At 43.6% G+C, this 18,300-nt stretch overlaps 1 protein-coding gene across 1 annotated transcript in view; it reads right to left on the reverse strand.

The window, feature by feature from the left end:
- The window catches only part of CHST15 (carbohydrate sulfotransferase 15), a 72,152-nt gene that overhangs the window by 18,099 nt on the left and 35,753 nt on the right, over positions 1-18,300 (reverse strand). Inside the window, exons 2-3 of the mRNA XM_081912769.1 lie at positions 11,213-12,223; positions 7,543-7,882 (exon numbers count right to left, since the gene is read on the reverse strand). Coding sequence (XP_081768895.1) covers positions 7,543-7,882; positions 11,213-11,758 — 886 coding nt within the window. The 5' untranslated portion in view covers positions 11,759-12,223. The remainder of the gene's footprint in view (positions 1-7,542; positions 7,883-11,212; positions 12,224-18,300) is intronic.

Here is an 18,300-nt window from a genome sequence, read left to right on the forward strand (position 1 = left end):
TTTATTTGAAATAAATTCAGAAGTTGTTTTATTGGGCCAAGTATAGACCTCGTATAAGAGACAAACCACAAAGAATATACTTGAAAGAACACTGCATACCAATTAAAATCCCTCTGAAATTAGTTCAGCTCAATTTTATTGAGTTTGTTGCTTCAACTGCCTTAGTAGAAGAAACCAGTTGTACCAATTTAGTCCATTTCAACTAGATTGACTTCACTCATACTTGAAGGCATTATCAACTATAATCTGAAAAGCAGTGGTTTCCTATTCAAACCAATTTGCAGACAGAAGAAGCTCTGTTGTGTATTAGTTCTAAGGTTTTATCTAAGCGGGGGGGGGGGCATGCACAACTGAACCTATCCCCTGTGTGGTATAAACCTCAGCCTACTAGGCCATCTATATCACTAATCATAAGCCAAAACACTGGTGTTAAAATCCATAGAGGGTAAACTGTTCCCTTGTGTCTTGAGACATACTGAGCAGAACCAGACTGAAGTGAGTACAACCAGGCTTGGCAGGGAGGGAGCTCAGTTTTCAATAATAACAAAAATAATGAAAACATATTCTCTACTGCTTTGATATTTCAAGATTTGAATCCTTGCAACTCTTGAAAGCAAATAAAAATTAATCTGTTTCCTGAACTAAAAATCCTAGGAAACCCGTCAGCAGAATGGTAGCAGCATCAGGGTCAACATCCACGGGCAGAAGCCCAAGGATTCCAGGTGCTGACGCTGGTCCTGCTTTCAGATAATCATTGTAATTGCTTCCAACTCTCACTCCTGCCAAACTGGCACTCAAGCAAGGTAGATATTAGAAACTGTTGTCACTATGTCCTTGAATGAGCTCATCATCAGATGGGAACTAGCACTAAGTCTCTTCACCTTTCAAACCAGGCCAGTACAGACTGTGGAGTCAAGCTCTGTTATACAACACTATGCAGCTGAAGCATCTGGGCAGGCTAATCACACATGCCTGTATTCTGAGATAGCTCAGATGGTAGAACACGAGACTCTTAATCTCATGGGTTCGAGCCCCATGTTGGGCAAAATATTCCTGCATTTCAGGCTGCTGGACTAGATGACCTGTCAGGGAACTGACATCTAAAGCGCCGCAGGTGCAAAGGCTCCCTGAGGTTGAGAGAGCAGTAGCAGCGGAAGAGGGAACCAGTAGAGGGCGAGCAAGAACTCCAAGGGAAAGTGAGTCGGAGGGATGGCTCAGAGACGCTTCAAGTGAAACCAGTGGGGAGGTCTCAGGACCTCCTATAGGGACACCCACACCTCGACGGAAACTGTCACGCCGAGAGGCCAGACGACGTGTTTCCGTTAAGGAGCTTTTATGTTGGAAACGTTTCCGAAAGCAGCCACTTTCGGATTCTACTAGTGATTGACGCAGCCATGCTGGAGGGGCTCCGTCACAGGCAGAGGTTTGAAAACCTGATCAAACTCTGAGGGACTTGCATTTTACGCACAAGCAGCTCATCGTCCCATCACAGCAATCCGAAAGTCACCGAAAGCCAGCTTGTGCAGAGAGAAGCATCATGAGCAACCCAGCCGGAACCGGGGGTGCAGGAGCAGCTGGAGGGGGTCCAAGCCTGGAAGAAAGGTACAGAGCGTTGGAGATCCAGTTGGCGCTGCAAACGGCGAGGCTTGAGGAGAGGAGGGCTCAGGATGCAGAAAAGGGAAAGGAGAAAACCACCCCGCTCGCCAGAAAGGTACCAGGATTGGTGCAGAAATTCGGGGGGGATCCCAGGAACTATCATGCCTTTAGAACAGAGATGCAATACGCTCTAAACTTGCAGTTTGATGACTTCCCCGACGAGGAATCGCGAGTGGCGTATGTGATTGGCCATCTCGAATCCGGGGCGAAAGATTGGGTTAGACCCCTGATGGCAGCGAATAATGAGATCTTAAAGGACACGAGGAAGTTTTTTCGTGCCATGGACCTGATGTTTTCCAGCGATATTGAGCAGGGGGTGGTGCGAAGGCAGTTAATGGCTTGCCAGCAAGGAAGCAGATCTGTCCGTGAGTACTGGACTGAATTTACTATGCTGATTCATAAATTGGGGTGGGACCTATCGGCGGAGCCCATCCAAATGCTTTTCGAAGAGGGGCTTTCTTCAACCGTCAAAGATGAGCTTTCCCGGGGGCCCAGGGCGGAGTCTATGGACCAATTAACCAAATCTGCGCTGGCCATAGGAGCGCGCCAGGAGGCGAGGGCTTTGGAAAGGCGGGAAGGGAAAGGAGACCGTTGGAGGGAGTTCCGCATTCCAGACATTCCAGAGCCATCTTTCCCGCCGGCAGAGCCGATGGAAGTTGGAACAGCGCGGGCGCGCGCAGTTTCAAATCCCAGTGAAGGGCGGAAGAAGGAGGGAAAGAGCGCCAAGAGATGTTATCTCTGCCAACAGCCAGGGCACTTTGCCAGAGTCTGCCCACAAAGAAAGGAATGGCAAGGGATGGCAGGAGCTGTTGGGGGAAAGGAAGAGGAAAGCAAGGAGCAAGTAAAAGCCAACGCCTGGCTGCCACCGTCGGGGCACAGCAGCCAGGCCAAAGAGCAATGAAAGTGCCCATGCCAGAACCTCCCAGACCTGCTTTAGTGATAGAGGTGTTACTAGAACTGCCAAACGGACACCCACTAAAGGTCAAGGCGCTTTTGGATTCAGGCAGCTCCTGTAATTTCATGAGTAAGGAGTTTGCAGCTGAGCACCAGATACAGACCATCCCTTTAAGTAACCCCTTGCAGGTGACTACGATTGACGGCAGAGAGCTGTTGGGGGGAGAAGTTAGCCAACAGACTGTCCCGATGATAATGAGAGTGGCAAGGCACACCGAACAGATAGCGTTTAATGTGGCCATCCTGGGAGGAGCGCCCATCATTTTGGGGATGAGCTGGCTGGCGCTACACGATCCGCTAGTGGGCTGGCATCAGAGGGTGGTCTCCTTTGGGTCAGCGCATTGCCTAGAACACTGCAAGGAGGGGAAGGTCTCGGGAGGAGACAGAGTCACCCTAGCGGGGATGGAAGTGATGGGCAAAGGGAAGGTGCCCCCGCAATACGCAGATCTGAGCAACGTATTCAGCGAAAGGGAAGCAGACAAACTGCCACCGCATAGACCCTTTGACTGTCAAATCAACCTACTCCCAGGGGCCCAACTCCCAGTAGGCAAGCTGTACGCCATGTCAGACAGGGAGATGCAGGAGCTGAGGGAGTTCATTGACAAAAACTTGAAGCGAGGTTTCATCAGAGAGTCCCGAGCGGTGGGGGGCAGCCCAGTGTTTTTTGTGGACAAAAAGAACACAGACAAACCGAGACTGGTGTGTGACTTTAGGGCCCTCAATGCAGTGTCGGAGCCCCTGGCTTTCCCTATGCCCCGAATTGACGACATTTTGACCAGAGTAAGGAAGGGAAAGATTTTTACAAAACTGGACCTGCGGGGGGCGTACAATCTGATACGCATAAGGAAGGGAGATGAATGGAAGACCACCATGTTTACCCCTTTGGGAGCCTTTGAATACCTCGTTATGCCCTTCGGTCTACAAGGGGGCTCCGCCTGTTTTCAAGCTTTTATAAACCACGTTCTGGGACCTTTGCTCTACAAGAACTGTGTGGCCTTTTTAGACGACGTGTTGGTGTATTCGGAAGATGAGGAACAGCATGTGAGGGACGTTCGAGAAGTGTTGGGCAGGCTGCAAGCCAACCAGCTGTGGGTGAAACTGGAGAAGTGCCAGTTTCATACCAAGGAGGTGGAATTCCTGGGGTACCGCTTGTCAGACAAGGGATTGGCCATGGATCCAGGCAAGGTTCAAGCGGTACTGGAATGGAAGACACCGAAGACCAAGAAGGACGTGCAAAGATTCTTGGGGTTTGGGAACTTTTATCGGAAGTTCATCAAGAACTTTGCCCACTTGACGGCGCCCATCACCGACTGCCTCAGCAGCAAGAAGAAATTTGTTTGGACGGTGGAGGCGGATCGAGCCTTTGAAGAACTGAAAAGGGCTTTCGCCTCGGAAGAACAACTTCTGCATGTGGATTTACAAAAACCCATGAGAGTGGAAACAGATGCATCCGACCGGGCTATAGGGGCGGTCCTTCTTCAACCGGGGAGGAGTGCGTCGGAGTGGAGACCGTGTGCATTCTTCTCGCGGAAACTGAATAAGTCCGAGAGGAATTACACGGTGTATGACAGGGAACTACTTGCCATTCACGAAGCATTCCGGAGGTGGAGACATTTATTAATTGGGGCACAACACAAGGTGCAAGTGTGCACCGACCACAAAAATTTAGAGTATTGGAGAACAGCTCGAGTGCTCAACCAACGACAAGTGAGATGGGCACAGGAATTCTCCAAATTTAACTTTGAGATTTGTTATGTGCCAGGCCCAGAAAACGTCAGGGCGGATGCGCTCTCACGCAAACCAGAATATTGGGAAGGGGAGGAGGTGATCGAAGAGAGACATGTCATCCCGGAGGACCGCTGGGTGTGTGGGGCGGCGCTGGTGGGGCAACGGGAACTGGTGGAGGAAACGGAAAATGATGAATATGCCCAGGATAAGCTCAGAGGTCTCAGGGGGGAGGGCGAGAGCCCCGGAGGTTTTGAGGAAAGAAATGGGGCATTGTATTACAAAGGGGCACTGTATATACCCGAAGGTGAATTGAGGGGGAGAGTACTCAAGCAGTTGCATGATAGCCCCACGGCGGGACATTTTGGGCAACACAAAACCATGTGGTTGGTTACCAGGGAATTTTGGTGGCCTAAGGTGAGGGAAGATGTAAGGGAGTATGTAAGAGGGTGTGACCAATGTCAGCGAGCCAAAGGGGAAAGAAGGGCGCCGGCAGGGTTATTAGAACCTTTACCCACACCAGAACGGCCTTGGGAAGCGATATCAATAGATTTTATGACGGATCTGCCAAGGTCCAAGGGGAAAACAGCCATCATGGTAGTAGTAGACCTGTTAACTAAGATGTGCCATTTTGTAGCATGCTCACATGCAGTCACAGCGGAAGAAACGGCGAAGTTGTTTGTGGAACATATCTTTAGGTTGCACGGGGCTCCCTCGAGGGTGATCTCAGATCGAGGCAAACAATTTACTTCCAGGTTCTGGAGGAAGCTCATGAGCTTGCTACACGTGGAAGTTAATTTTTCAACTGCCCGGCACCCTGAAACCAACGGGCAGGCGGAAAGGGCAAATGGCATGTTATGTCAATGACAGAGAGAACGATTGGGTCGAAAAGTTGGCGTTGGCAGAATTTGCCTACAATAATGCGGAGAATGTGTCCACAGGGATGAGTCCCTTTTTGGCTAATTACGGGTGTCACCCCAGGGCATTTCCAGGGGAAGGAGGGGAGAGATGGAGCGTTCCAGCGGCTGAACATTTTGTAGAAGAGATGGAAGCCATCCATCAGCAGCTCCAGCTCAACTTAGAAAGGGCCAAGGCACAATATAAGAAGCAAGCAGACAAGAACAGAAGGGAAGGTGAAACCATAAGGGTGGGGGATCAAGTGTGGTTGTCAACCCAAGGGTTGCCGTTCAAAGGGGGTTGTAAGAAACTGAGGCCCAGAAGATTGGGACCCTTTGAGGTGATTCAGCAGGTCAACCCGGTAGCTTTCAAACTCCGATTACCCAACCACATGAAATTGCACCCAGTGTTCCACAGGTCGTTACTGTCACCATACAGGGGGGGACGTGAAGGGGAGCACGTCAGGGGACCAGCCTTGGAAGAGAGGGAACGCCGCAACCATGTAGCGGAAATCCTCGATTCCAGGTGGAAGGGTAATCAGGTGGAGTATTTGGTGGCGTGGGAAGGGGAACCGGAGTCAGAAAACACCTGGGTAAGTGCAGAGGAAGTCAATGACGAGGTTTTAACAGAAACGTTCCACCAAAGGTTCCCGAGGAAACCTCAGCCTATAGCAAGGTTTAGGAGGGAGTATTTCGGCACCACCGATGAGGAAGAGGAAATGGAAGGGTTCGCGGAGTCGGAGTTGGAAGATGGAGTGGACTCTGATGACGAAGAGTACCTAGAGAGTAGGAACAGCAACAAGTGGAAGGAAGTGTTCGCGACGTCGGAAGATGAGGGAGGTTCTTTCAGGGGTTTTACCTCCTCACCGCCAGTAGGAGAGGAGACGGGAGGGGGTGAAGGGGGCCCTGGAGGGGAGGTGGATGTCAGGGAACTGACATCTAAAGCGCCGCAGGTGCAAAGGCTCCCTGAGGTTGAGAGAGCAGTAGCAGCGGAAGAGGGAACCAGTAGAGGGCGAGCAAGAACTCCAAGGGAAAGTGAGTCGGAGGGATGGCTCAGAGACGCTTCAAGTGAAACCAGTGGGGAGGTCTCAGGACCTCCTATAGGGACACCCACACCTCGACGGAAACTGTCACGCCGAGAGGCCAGACGACGTGTTTCCGTTAAGGAGCTTTTATGTTGGAAACGTTTCCGAAAGCAGCCACTTTCGGATTCTACTAGTGATTGACGCAGCCATGCTGGAGGGGCTCCGTCACAGGCAGAGGTTTGAAAACCTGATCAAACTCTGAGGGACTTGCATTTTACGCACAAGCAGCTCATCGTCCCATCACATGACCCTTGCAGTCCCTTACAGCTCTATTATTCTATGCAACTGGCACCTTTCTTCCAAGGGAAAACCCATGCAATCTGCCTTATCCTTGTGGCTGCATCATCCATATACCAGCCATAGGCCCAGTACCAGAGCTCCATGGGCAGCTGCCCTTTGCTTTGGGCAAATGAAAACCACTGACTCTCCAGCACTACAGCCTCAGCAGCTGAAGCACCCAGCATATTAACTCCACAAAATAAACTACTCCTACACAGGGACCTCACATACTAAGAGGGGGCTTAAAACAGTGGAGACTAGCAGAACCTGCTCACTAAACTGCCCCCCCTTTTATGATGCTGCTGCATATACCTGTCACTTTCAAGGTTAAAGGGTGAGAGTCCCTGGGGGCCAAGAGCCCCACTAAACCTGGTATTGATCAAGCCACATGGAACTGTCAAAAAGAAAAGCAGCTCTCATGTTACCACAAGGTACTGCCGGAAATGGATTTTTAGCATCAACTCTTTTACCTAAGCCAGAGCAGGTATTTTGAAAGAACTACACAAAATGGCAGATTTGTATAGACATCTGCTTATGACCAAACAACAAACAGTGCTACCCATCCTAGGTTTTTCTAGTTGGTGGCAGCTTATTATAAATTTGTGCAATGTTAAGACTTGTTCTGCACACAGCTGACAAGCAACCTGGGCATGATATAGATCAATTAATTAATATTAGGGCAGGCTATTGTTTATACCAATCCAGTTGATAGGCTTCTCTATATTAGGCTTCTTATTTGGGGGCTTGTTACGTGCACTTCCAGTGTGTATCCAAGGCAATTTGCCACAAATGCAGACATTAAGGCTAGACCTATTGGTTTCCAGCATTAGGTCTACTGCTAACTAGGGATGGAGAAACTTAAAAATGAAGAGATGCTGCTTCCAAAGGAAGATTTAAGAATTCATTTCTGCAAAAACAACTCTGTGTCAGATAGTGTGTTTACTCACCAAACCTTTTCCTTGTCCACCAGTGAGGCTCCTTAATTGCTGAGAATCTCACATCAGGATGTAACCTGAGCCTATCATAAAGGTCTGTTGTTCCGCACTTTGGCTGGCCTATGATGTAGAAATGGGGAAGGCAGCGTAGCCGGTAGTGCTTCTCCTTGTAATGATACAAATGGCTCCAAAACACCTTTCTAAGGTAATCAAATATTGTCCGAAAACGTTTGGAATACAACGCATATGAGTTTGTAGCATAAGGATCCCTAGTAGTGTTTCCTTTGTATTCTTCATACCAACAAGGATTCTTGCTGTTTGGAAGAAACTTGTTAGGAATTACGGAGAACATCTGCAAAACAGAGAATAAAAGCTCTCATTAAGGCAGGAAACAAAGAACATGGTAGCACTTCCGGTTATGATAATCCTATTGTTTACACATTCTAGACATTTTAATGTTCCGATAGCCTATGCTGTTGCACAGATATAAGACCAGGAGGATATGTAGAACTGGCACAGAAGAGGAATATACTAAACTTCTTAAACACAAAAAGAAGTGATATGGTTATCTAAACCTAAATATTGCATCTATGCAGACTTCCATAGATAGAATTGTATTTTAAGAAATTAATTTCTAGAGCAGATGGAATTCATCTATGTATAACAAAATTATAATGCATCAACAGAAGGAATAATTTGAGAAAAGCAGCACAGACTACATAACACAGCAATTCTCTACAAAAGCTTCTGCATAGCAACTACTCTATTAAATATGAGGGGGGGTTGGGAACCTTTTTTAGCTCAAGGGACTTCTGGGACCCACATGCCAGTGTTGGGTGGTACCAGAAGCAAAAGTAGATGGAGCAACAAATGTGAATTTTACCATTGTACAGTAGGCTAGTTTCTATACACATTCACACACACTCTCACCCATCCAGACAAGCAAACAGAATTATCAAAGTTCAAGGATGCATTTCCTGCAGGGAAAGGGATTCAAGAAGGGTGCAAACCAGGACTGGTGGGGTGTGTGGCTAGAAAAGGGATGTAGGAGGGACATGCAGAGTGACCTGAATGCTGCATTTAGCCCTCAAATCTTGAGATCATACACCCCTAGACTACAATCAGAAGGGCCAACAGGATTTTCTGGGTCCAGTATACTGTATATGGATTGGCCACATTGACCTACTCACAAAAGAGACCACAGATTTGTATATGTTTTGCGTGATAAAATGTCTGACAGCTAGAATGTGAATATCTTTCCCCATACTTGCACTTAATCTGTTGAATTTTTGCCTTCCACACAGCTTTCTCCAATGCTAGCCCATAAGTGAAGCCTAGGCTGAAATCATGTACTACTTTTACCTGGGAGTAATTCCCCATTAAATATGAAGAGACTTATTTCTGTGTAGACACTGTACAGTACTTCATTGTACCTGTAAGTTAACTGCAGAGTGAATTCTTAATGAGAGTCTGGTCTTTAGTTCCTGCACAGTAGGAGACATATTGAAGACTATTTGCAACAGTTTTCACATTTTGCTTTTGTCATTTCTGCTTTTCATCTTGTTTTAGCATGGGCAACTGAGAACAGAAGACCTGATGCTACAGTTGTAGAAACTGTCACCCTGAGCTATATGTGTAATGAGTTTGCACAGCGATTCACACACTGCTTCCAACATGGTCATATCCCTGCACAAACGTAAAAGAAACACCACATAATGTTCTATAGTATCATCAAGCATTCTGCCACCTGGGCGTCTGACTTCACACAGGTCACTTTCATGTTGCTTACACTATAGCATCCTACAGCAATAACTAGAGTTTGTGTTGTATAGGGTTATAATACTACTGGACAGTATACCAATGGCTTCAATAATAGTCATAGATTAATTTACTGGATGAATTATAGGGTAAAGGAAAACCAAGGTGAATTTTCAGAGCCAAAGCAATAACAGAAATCCTTGGGAGATCACCAGGTGACTCTTGTGGTTTATATGGAACTAATTCAGAGATGTATGGAGTGGTTGGGAACATAGGAATCTTCCTTATACCAAATCAGACCATTTTTTCATCTAGCTTGGTTCTGTCTCTACTGACTGACCGCAGGTCTCCAGGATTTCAATTCCCAGGCAATCACTCACAATAACACTAGTTCAATGCTTATCTAAGTGAACCAAAGAGGTACATATTGAGCTTCACTTGATATCGCATAGGAAGGATATAGTTCACCAATATTAATAGTGAACCTAAACAGTCACACCTAAGCGAGTATCTCAGCTTGGTATTGTGAACACTGGAAAACCTGGCTTAAGGTTATTGAAATGTACAAGTCCAATAATATTATGCAAACTGGAAGATATGCATGCAAGGAATTAATAATTAGGAAACACTGGTTTAAATGAAGATGAAATACACAGATCAAATTAATGTTCAGGTTTAGTTAATAAAACTGAACCACTTTCATTGTAAAAAAAACCTGACTTCCAGTTTTTTAACATAAGTTCTTTACCTTCCTGAAATCCCTCAGAATTATTTTAGCATTTTAGAGTCCTAAAAGTCTAAGGAGTAGATTGTGCTTCAGAGTGTTCATATGGACCTTTAAGCGTGTCTCCATCCAATAATTTTCTCTTCCCACATACTCCCAAACATCTGTTAACACTCTACATTCCTGAGCATTTACAAACTGCATATAAGAAACCTCCTTGGAAGAATTAGACTTATCTAGATAAAGTATTCTTAGAACTTTCTGTGTTCACTCTCTTCAGGTCTGATTTACCAATAGCAGTGGCAACCACATCTCTGTTTCCTGTACACCAGTAAAATTATGAGAAAGCATGTAGTGATAAGCCAGTTTTCATGTCTGGTATTTATATAGCAGCAATTGCACAAATTAGATGCATGCAAGCAGGAAATCTTAAAATCTCTTTCCGTGATGGGCTTTGTCGACATGAAAAGAGCTTTTAAGTTCTCATACTTGCTTACTAGGCTCTGGGAGGCTCCTTCAAGATTCCATGGGGCCATCTGAAATCTCATGAGATTCCATGGAAGCTCCTAGAGCCTGCATGAGACCTTCCCACAACCCAGTAAGCCTGGTTTCATGGAGGGCCAGGCCCACTTGCAACACCAGCTTCAGAATGGGGCAGTTTTGGGATTTTTCTGACTATACACAATTTTGGCTTTACTCGCAATTCTCCAGAACGGACCTGTGCAACTTGTGAGTCTATTGTATATACAATTGATAAAAATCACTTCATTTAAGGGTCTGATCTGACCAGCAGAATGTCTATGATCATCCAGCTACAGTAACTACCTCACTGTTTGATCTGATCTTCCCATATTTCCAGAGGAAACTTAGAAAGGACCACAATGGCTTTCCCTAGGCTCCAACATGTGTGTTCCGGTTTCTGAGACTATCTATTGTTCTCAATCATATCTACTACTGGGTCATATCAAAAGCATGAATGAAGAGAAGCAGCTATACAACTGATAGGGAGTCCCAACTCCTTGCTAAATGTCAATGTTAACCTAAACTGAAGTGCATCTGCCTTGATTCCTCAATGAGTGTTAACTTAAGAGTGCATTGGCTTATAATGGCATCACTGTGTTGGTGTTGACTAGATACTACAGAGAGTAATGGTCAAGGTTACCATTTTTAAATCAATAGTTCTCCCTCTTGTATACTCACATGCATCTCTTGTTTCTTCAAATCTTCTAAGTCTGGAAGATGTCTAGTTATAAACTCAATGTTTGTAGTAATTGTGTCAATAATTACTTTAATGCTTGGATAATCCTTTGCATATGAAATATTCATTTTAGATGTTTGGTAATGGTCTTTCATATCACAGAGACTCTCATTGTCCATTAAGTTTGAACTGCTAGTAAAAGCTCCATAACGTAGTGCTGGCTGCATCAGCAAGAGGCCACGTTTAGCTCCAGTCAGTATATAGGATGCCATCACTAGCATCATTATTAATAATCCAAACATTAAACTGCATAGTTTTCCTTTCTTCAAGCAAAACAATCCAGTCCAGCTTTCACTGTGATAAGTCCTTACTTCTAGCACTGCAAGCAAGTTCATCTGTTTGCTATCCACGTGCAACAGAACTTTATTTTTATCTCTGCACAGAGAAGGACACTCTTTAATATTGTGAGTTGGCCGCTGGCACTTGAAACACTGTCTGTGCAAGTCATTTGATAACAATGCTATGCAACGTTGAATGCAATGCTTCATATTAGTACCATTAAAGAATTGGTGTAAGGAGCCATTTCAAATGGATGAAAGTCACGTTCTACAAGCAATCAAGAAACTATGTCAAATCAGTATTTTTTTTTAAAAAAAAAAATCAGACTAACCAAAATAGATGGCAACTACTGAAAATAATATGGCAATGTATTAGAAGCACATTATACTTGATCTGGGCATACAAAATTTTGTTTTTAAGTTGATGATGATGAGTTCAGGTTTTTCCCATTGAACAAAATGAGGAGAGTGGGATTTCACTGTACAGAGCGAAGAGACACAAAAAACAAAAGGAGCTCATTGTCCTTTCATCAAAATTAAACAAATTTAGGTATGTGAGAGAATGGATTCTTCTTGAGATTTAAATATATTCCTTTAAAATGTAGGTTCCAAGACAGAGAAATGATCTGGAGTTCTTCATTTTTATAATCACTTCAGAGGATTCTGTTGTGTAACCTAGAAGAGAACAAAGAGAAAACGTGAATAAAATTATCTGTCCAGAAGTCAGACCAAAGTGTTACTCACTTTATTAGGCGATGGACTACTGAAATATTAACCCTGGTTGATGAATCTATGTTAAATTGCATATTAAGGGGAAAGGTAAATTCTGAGTACTGGGAATAAGTATAGAGGACTTGAAAATGATTTGGATAGGAACTTGAAGGACTAACTACTTACATGAACTTGCTGAACTATTCAGCCCCTTTTGAGGTGATATCTATCCAGTGCCCCATCCTCTGATGTGAGGAGGATAGCAACAAGAGTCAGGGCCTTCACCAAACCATAAGGCTTCCCCCCCCCAATAATTTGGGGGGGGGGTTAAATTTCTGCTTTTTGCTTTGGTTTTTAATAGCATCTGGTGCATGCTTCTGAACTGAATTTGTTGTGTGTGTTTATCTGCTTGAATTTTCCTTGATTGTTTTGTGGTATTGTGAGCCATCTGAAGAATGCCCGTGATTAAGAGGCAGGATATAAATATTTGAGATAAAGAGATAGAAAGATGAGGTACATGGAAGGGAAAGGTGGTGAGCGTGTCAACTGACAATTTTATGCTGGGATACTCTGAAGACTATGGTACAGATTACAAATAAGATTAAGCTAAGCAATCATCTGGGTCAAGATTACCCAGTGGGACATTCTAAAGGCCAATCTAATGGATCTGTGGGGCAAGAAAGCTGTTTAGAAAGGGAGCAGCATCCATGGTTTGTGTAAAGGCTCCACAGGCAAATTTTGAGCAAAGAATAATACTAACACAGTGGATTTTTGAGTAGCAAAAAATCACCATGTTTGTATTGGGCAGGAAGAAAAAGCCATGGTTAAGGGTTCAGGAATGCAGCAGCCCCTAGAGATTCTCAAAAATGAATTGTGGCCACAAATTGATTTCTGTTTTCCAGTCCTTGCTTGGACATGCTCATTATTAACCTAAGCAACAAAGGGGTAATAAGTAGGATACTTCTGGAGAGAAAGTAATTGAATGTCTCTCCTTTTCAAGATCGATAAAGAATATTAAGCAGCAGCACCAAAAAAAATTGCATTAAACTGTTGCAAATAAATTTTAATACTGTGGAGGTAGCATATTCCAAGAATTCAAGGGGAAATGAGAATATGGCTATATCAGACCAGTGCCTTAACCCTTTCTCTAATGTGCAGTTCAAGAAGAAAAACTTGGGCCTTTAGGTATGCATAGCACTGGGATTTTTTCTCTTCCCCACCCCATGAAACAGTTGTGATACTAATGGTAATCCAAAGTCTCACTTAAGTGCACAGAGCCAGCAGCACAACTCTTTGAAACAGAGCCTAAATTGCTTACATTCTATTAAATTAAAATGTTGATCGCAATTAAATTTCAGCAGGACAGAAAAGCCTGTGATTCCATTTTGACATATTTAAAGTATCTACAGCATCAACTAACGTTTTGTTTATATCATGAAGGATTTCAGAGATGTAAACATTTTGACCAATCACATATTACAAAACATAACTGAAATTATGTGTGCTACAAGAAAAAAAATGAACCAAGAAATCACTGTAATGGAAAATTAAGACATGTACATTAAACCACACACTGCTACTGCTTAGGGATGCTATACTCTATGGTTTCGTTCAACATTTATTAAGCACACCAACCTGATCCCCACTTCCCAGATGAATACATAAGATTGTAATGTAGTTGTTGCATTGTCTTCTGCTGCTTTTATAGGAACTCTACAAGCTGAGTTAATGGCAAATTAAACTTCATTCTTGATGAGGCCCAGGAGCCTACACTGATCAGTAACCAGCTCCTTCAGCCAGACCACACCTCTGACTCATAGATGTTTCTCTTAAAGGTGGCACATGTAGGAAACTGTATTAAGTTGCTAATGCATGCATTAGAGGAGGCATCCCCAAACTCGGCCCTCCGGATGTTTTGGGACTACAACTCCCATCACCCCTAGCTAACAGGACCAGTGGTCAGGGATGATGGGAACTGTAGTGCCAAAACATTTGGAGGGCCAAGTTTGGGGATGCCTGCATTAGAGATATCCTTCCGTTTTCCATTAGGGATACTGTTCTTGGCTCAGAAAATGTATCAAAATATGCATTAAAATGTTTAGATGAATATAAGAATATGTTTAATTTATGGCAAAATGCATATAAAATGTGTTTTAGGAGACTATACGGACAGAAATGCATGATTTGTTGGGGAGAAAACGTCAGTAAATGTGAATTTTCATACATTGCTTTAAAATGCAGATTGACATGTAAACAGGGTGGACTAGATGTAGGAATGGGCTTATGGATGCAAAATACACATGGACCAGAAACAGACATCCATCTATCCCCAACTCTTGAACCACAGAAATAAAATGAAAATTGTGCACATAAGAACTTAGTCTACAAATAGGGTTCCCTATGCTGGCTAATTGGCTATGGAGTTTGAATTATATGTTTGATGACAGATAACCTTTTGAGGGACACCTAAACAACTTGTGCAAATACCAAGCTTTTGTCCTCCATTTTTGTGCCAACTCTTGAACACTGATTGGACCCAGATAATAACTAACACAGTTGTAAGTGTCCCTTTACATGAGACGGTGATCAGTAAGGTAGTGGCCTCTCAATCAAGTACAGTACAAAAGTACAAAGCTGGTACATCAGCTATACCTCGTGAAATATGCTATAGGCCACAGAAGTCAGTTGGGCAGCACCCACCAAGCTGCAAATCTAATGGAATAGGGTCATCTAAACACTCCTTCCCAAGCCAGGAAACCCCCTAGGCAGCAGCAGCAAATATTCTGTATTTTACAGACTGAGCTACATAACTGTTCTTGATATTATGTTTTTGTACACCTGAAGAAACAGCTGTGACTTCAGAAAACTGGTCCATGTCTTTCAAATGGGAGGAAGACCAGAATAGAGCTATTTTTAATGTGTAAAATGTCAGTGGGTATCTGACTGACTTGGAGATGGAATCCAAGCAACTGAATTCTCACCCTGATCCATCAGCCTGCTCTCATCTATGTCTGGAGCTACGAAGATGCTATGAATAACAATTTGTTAAAGAGGAGATTTGGAATTTCTCTTCAAGGCCCATCAATGCAACACTTGTTAGGAAGCTCCATTCTTGAAGCCAGACAAAGCTTCTATGACTGACATTAATTCTTATTCTTCTAAAAATGAACTGTCAAAACTATATTAAAGAATGCAGAGCTATGAATCTTGCATAATGCTTCTAAGCCTTGCCCCCGTTCCCCACACAAGCAAATTTATTGTGACACTTCATATGGAAACAAAATGAATAATAATTTATTAGACCTCTACTGGAATTTATTGGAATGCTTTGAAAGGTATTTGCATTTGACGAACTATACCATTTGAATGTGCATGCAATGCAGTGATGATAGATGGCATCAATAGTTGGAGCTTGTTTCAATATGGATCTAATTTGTGTCTGTAGTTCCTAATTCAGATACGCATGTGGATCTCCTTAGCTTGATTAGAGTGATTTTTTTTAAAAAAATGAAACATTCATATAGAATATTACAAACTGGTGTGAGAGCCCCCGTTAATTGCTACACTAGTAGAATGATGCAATATAACAGGGAGGCAGTACATGTCCAAATCTCTCCAGCTGTGTTGAACTACAACCCTCATCAATCCCACCCAGCACGGCAGGTGTAGTTTTGGTGACAGCTGTTGTAGTCCAAAACATTGAAAGGACACCAGGCAGGCAAAGACTGACCTAGAAGGTGATTTATATTAATTTATTAGGTTTGTGAAATGCTCTCCCAAGGGAGGCTTGCCTGGTACCTTCATTGTACACATTTAGGCAAAACCATTCATTTTCAACCAGGCCTCTGCCAGGAGAAAGACAGGTGAAATGTGTACTTGTTGATTCTCCTTGACCTCTCAGCAGCTTTTAATACCATCGGTGATGGTATCCTTCTGGAGCAGCTGTCCAAGTTAGGGGTGGGTGGCACCACTTTGCGGTGGTTCTGGTCCTACATCTAGAGGTTTGGTAGTGCATGTGCTGGACTGATGTCTCAGTAATGGACTGGATGAGAGTCAATAAACTGAGATTCAATCCAGAGAAGACTGAGGCACTGATAGTGGGCGTTTCCCTAGGCTGGATGGAAGGTTGCCCCTCTTGATGGGGTTACTCCTTCTGAAGGACTGGATATACAGCTTTTGGATCCTTTTCTGTCACTTGAAGCTTGGATGGGCTCAGTGGCACAGAGTGCCTTCCATCAGCTTTGGCTGGTGTCCTATCTGTGTGCCTCTATCTGGACAGGGATAATTCCACCTTCTGCTGTCTATGCTCTGGTAACCTCTAGGATAGAATATTGCAATGGGTTAAACATAGTTCTAGCTGGGGCTGATTGGAATTGTAGTCCAAAACATTTGAAAGGCACCAGGTTAGTGAAGGCTGATCTTGAAACATTTGGTTGGCCACTATTTTATTTAATGCCAGACCATATGGACTTTGGGCTGTTCCAGCAAGGAAGTTCTTATAAAGCATGTCCTTCTAGCCCATTAGTATGGAAACTGTGCACTCAGTAGGACCAGATGACTGCTTCTCCAGCCCTTGCCTTCAGTTCCTTTTGCTACTATGTGAGTGTTATGTATTTATGAGATGAAACATTTATTTTTTTCCCTCAATAGCTCCCACAAGAATAGACAATTCTCAATTAGCTCAACTGGTGCCCTTTGCCAGATTTCAAATGTACTGTTTGTCAATAGTTTCTTAACAATCCTATGCAAGGAATGCAAATTTTATTCATGCCTTATTGTATGACATGTCAACTCAGAAATATTTGTGCAATTAAGATTCCAGTCTGTAGTATTTATACTACAGATTGCTGTGCAGAGGTCCCTTAAGTTATACAGTAGTCATCAACTGCTCTCTTGGAGTAGCAAATGTTCTCCATTTATTAATATTTTCCCCTCAAGAGCTACTGTGAATTCAGTGTGATAATAAATTTACAAAAAGTATATGAGTAACTAAGTGAAAAGGTTTCTCACAGCTATATTAGAGTATGAATAATGAATTCTTTCAAGTTCAAATCGTGTGACCAGAATAAATTATGTCAATTAAATAGAATAACAAGTTTGCTTGATTCGTGTTATTCTGGTTTCAAAAAGGAGTGGAGGAACATGCAAGCTTGTTTTTAGTACAGTTGTACATCAGAAGTCGAACGGAATCCGTTCAACTTCCAAAACATTTGGAAACCAAGGTGCAGCTTCTGACTGGCTGCAGGAAGCTCCTGCAGCCAATCAGAAGCCACGGAAACTGTGTCGGATGTTCAGGTTCCCAAGAACATTTGCAAACTGGAACACTCACTTCCAGGTTTGTGGCATTCGAGAGCAAAATGTTCATGATCCAAGGTACAACTACATTCTTTAGTATTTCAATATTATTTTCTGAAGCCAAGAAAGCAGATAAAGACAATATACTTTGGAAAAGGACAAGAGCAGTGGGTCTCTCTCTCTCAATGCCTGATACAGAAAGGTGGTTTCACCTTTCTACAAAAGTGGTGAAAGCTCCTCGTCCCCCACCCCAATTTCTCAGAAATTTGCACAGTATTTTTGTGAACTGCTTTTTTCATTGGGGGACATAGCTGAGCACCAAATGGGGAGTGGCAGTTGTTACTGGTGATGGAATTGGTTCACATTTGTCTATGAATTCTGAAATATTTAGGCTCCAGACATTTGCTATCCAGGGAACTCTTCTTTTATAAACCAACATTTTCCTTTAACCAGACCAAATTTACCAACACATTCCTCCTCCCTCTTGCTCCCCCTTTAGAGTAAAACAAATTTTGACTGATACGGCAATCCTCTATTGCAACAACAGTGCTCTCTCCATTTGTAATTCCAGCAACTGGTATACAGAGGCATACTCCCATATCATTTTACACAGAAGTAAGGCCCAATGAATTCAACAAGTCTTACTTCTGAGTAGATATGGTCAGGAGCACACTTGTTAGGCCCTTTCAGCCATTTCTTCCCCTCAACATTACCTGGTATCTCCTGCTGCTACCAGCCAGCCAACT

The sequence above is a fragment of the Podarcis melisellensis genome (assembly GCF_964234715.1).
Source record: "Podarcis melisellensis genome assembly, chromosome: 5".
Classification (NCBI taxonomy): domain Eukaryota; kingdom Metazoa; phylum Chordata; class Lepidosauria; order Squamata; family Lacertidae; genus Podarcis; species Podarcis melisellensis.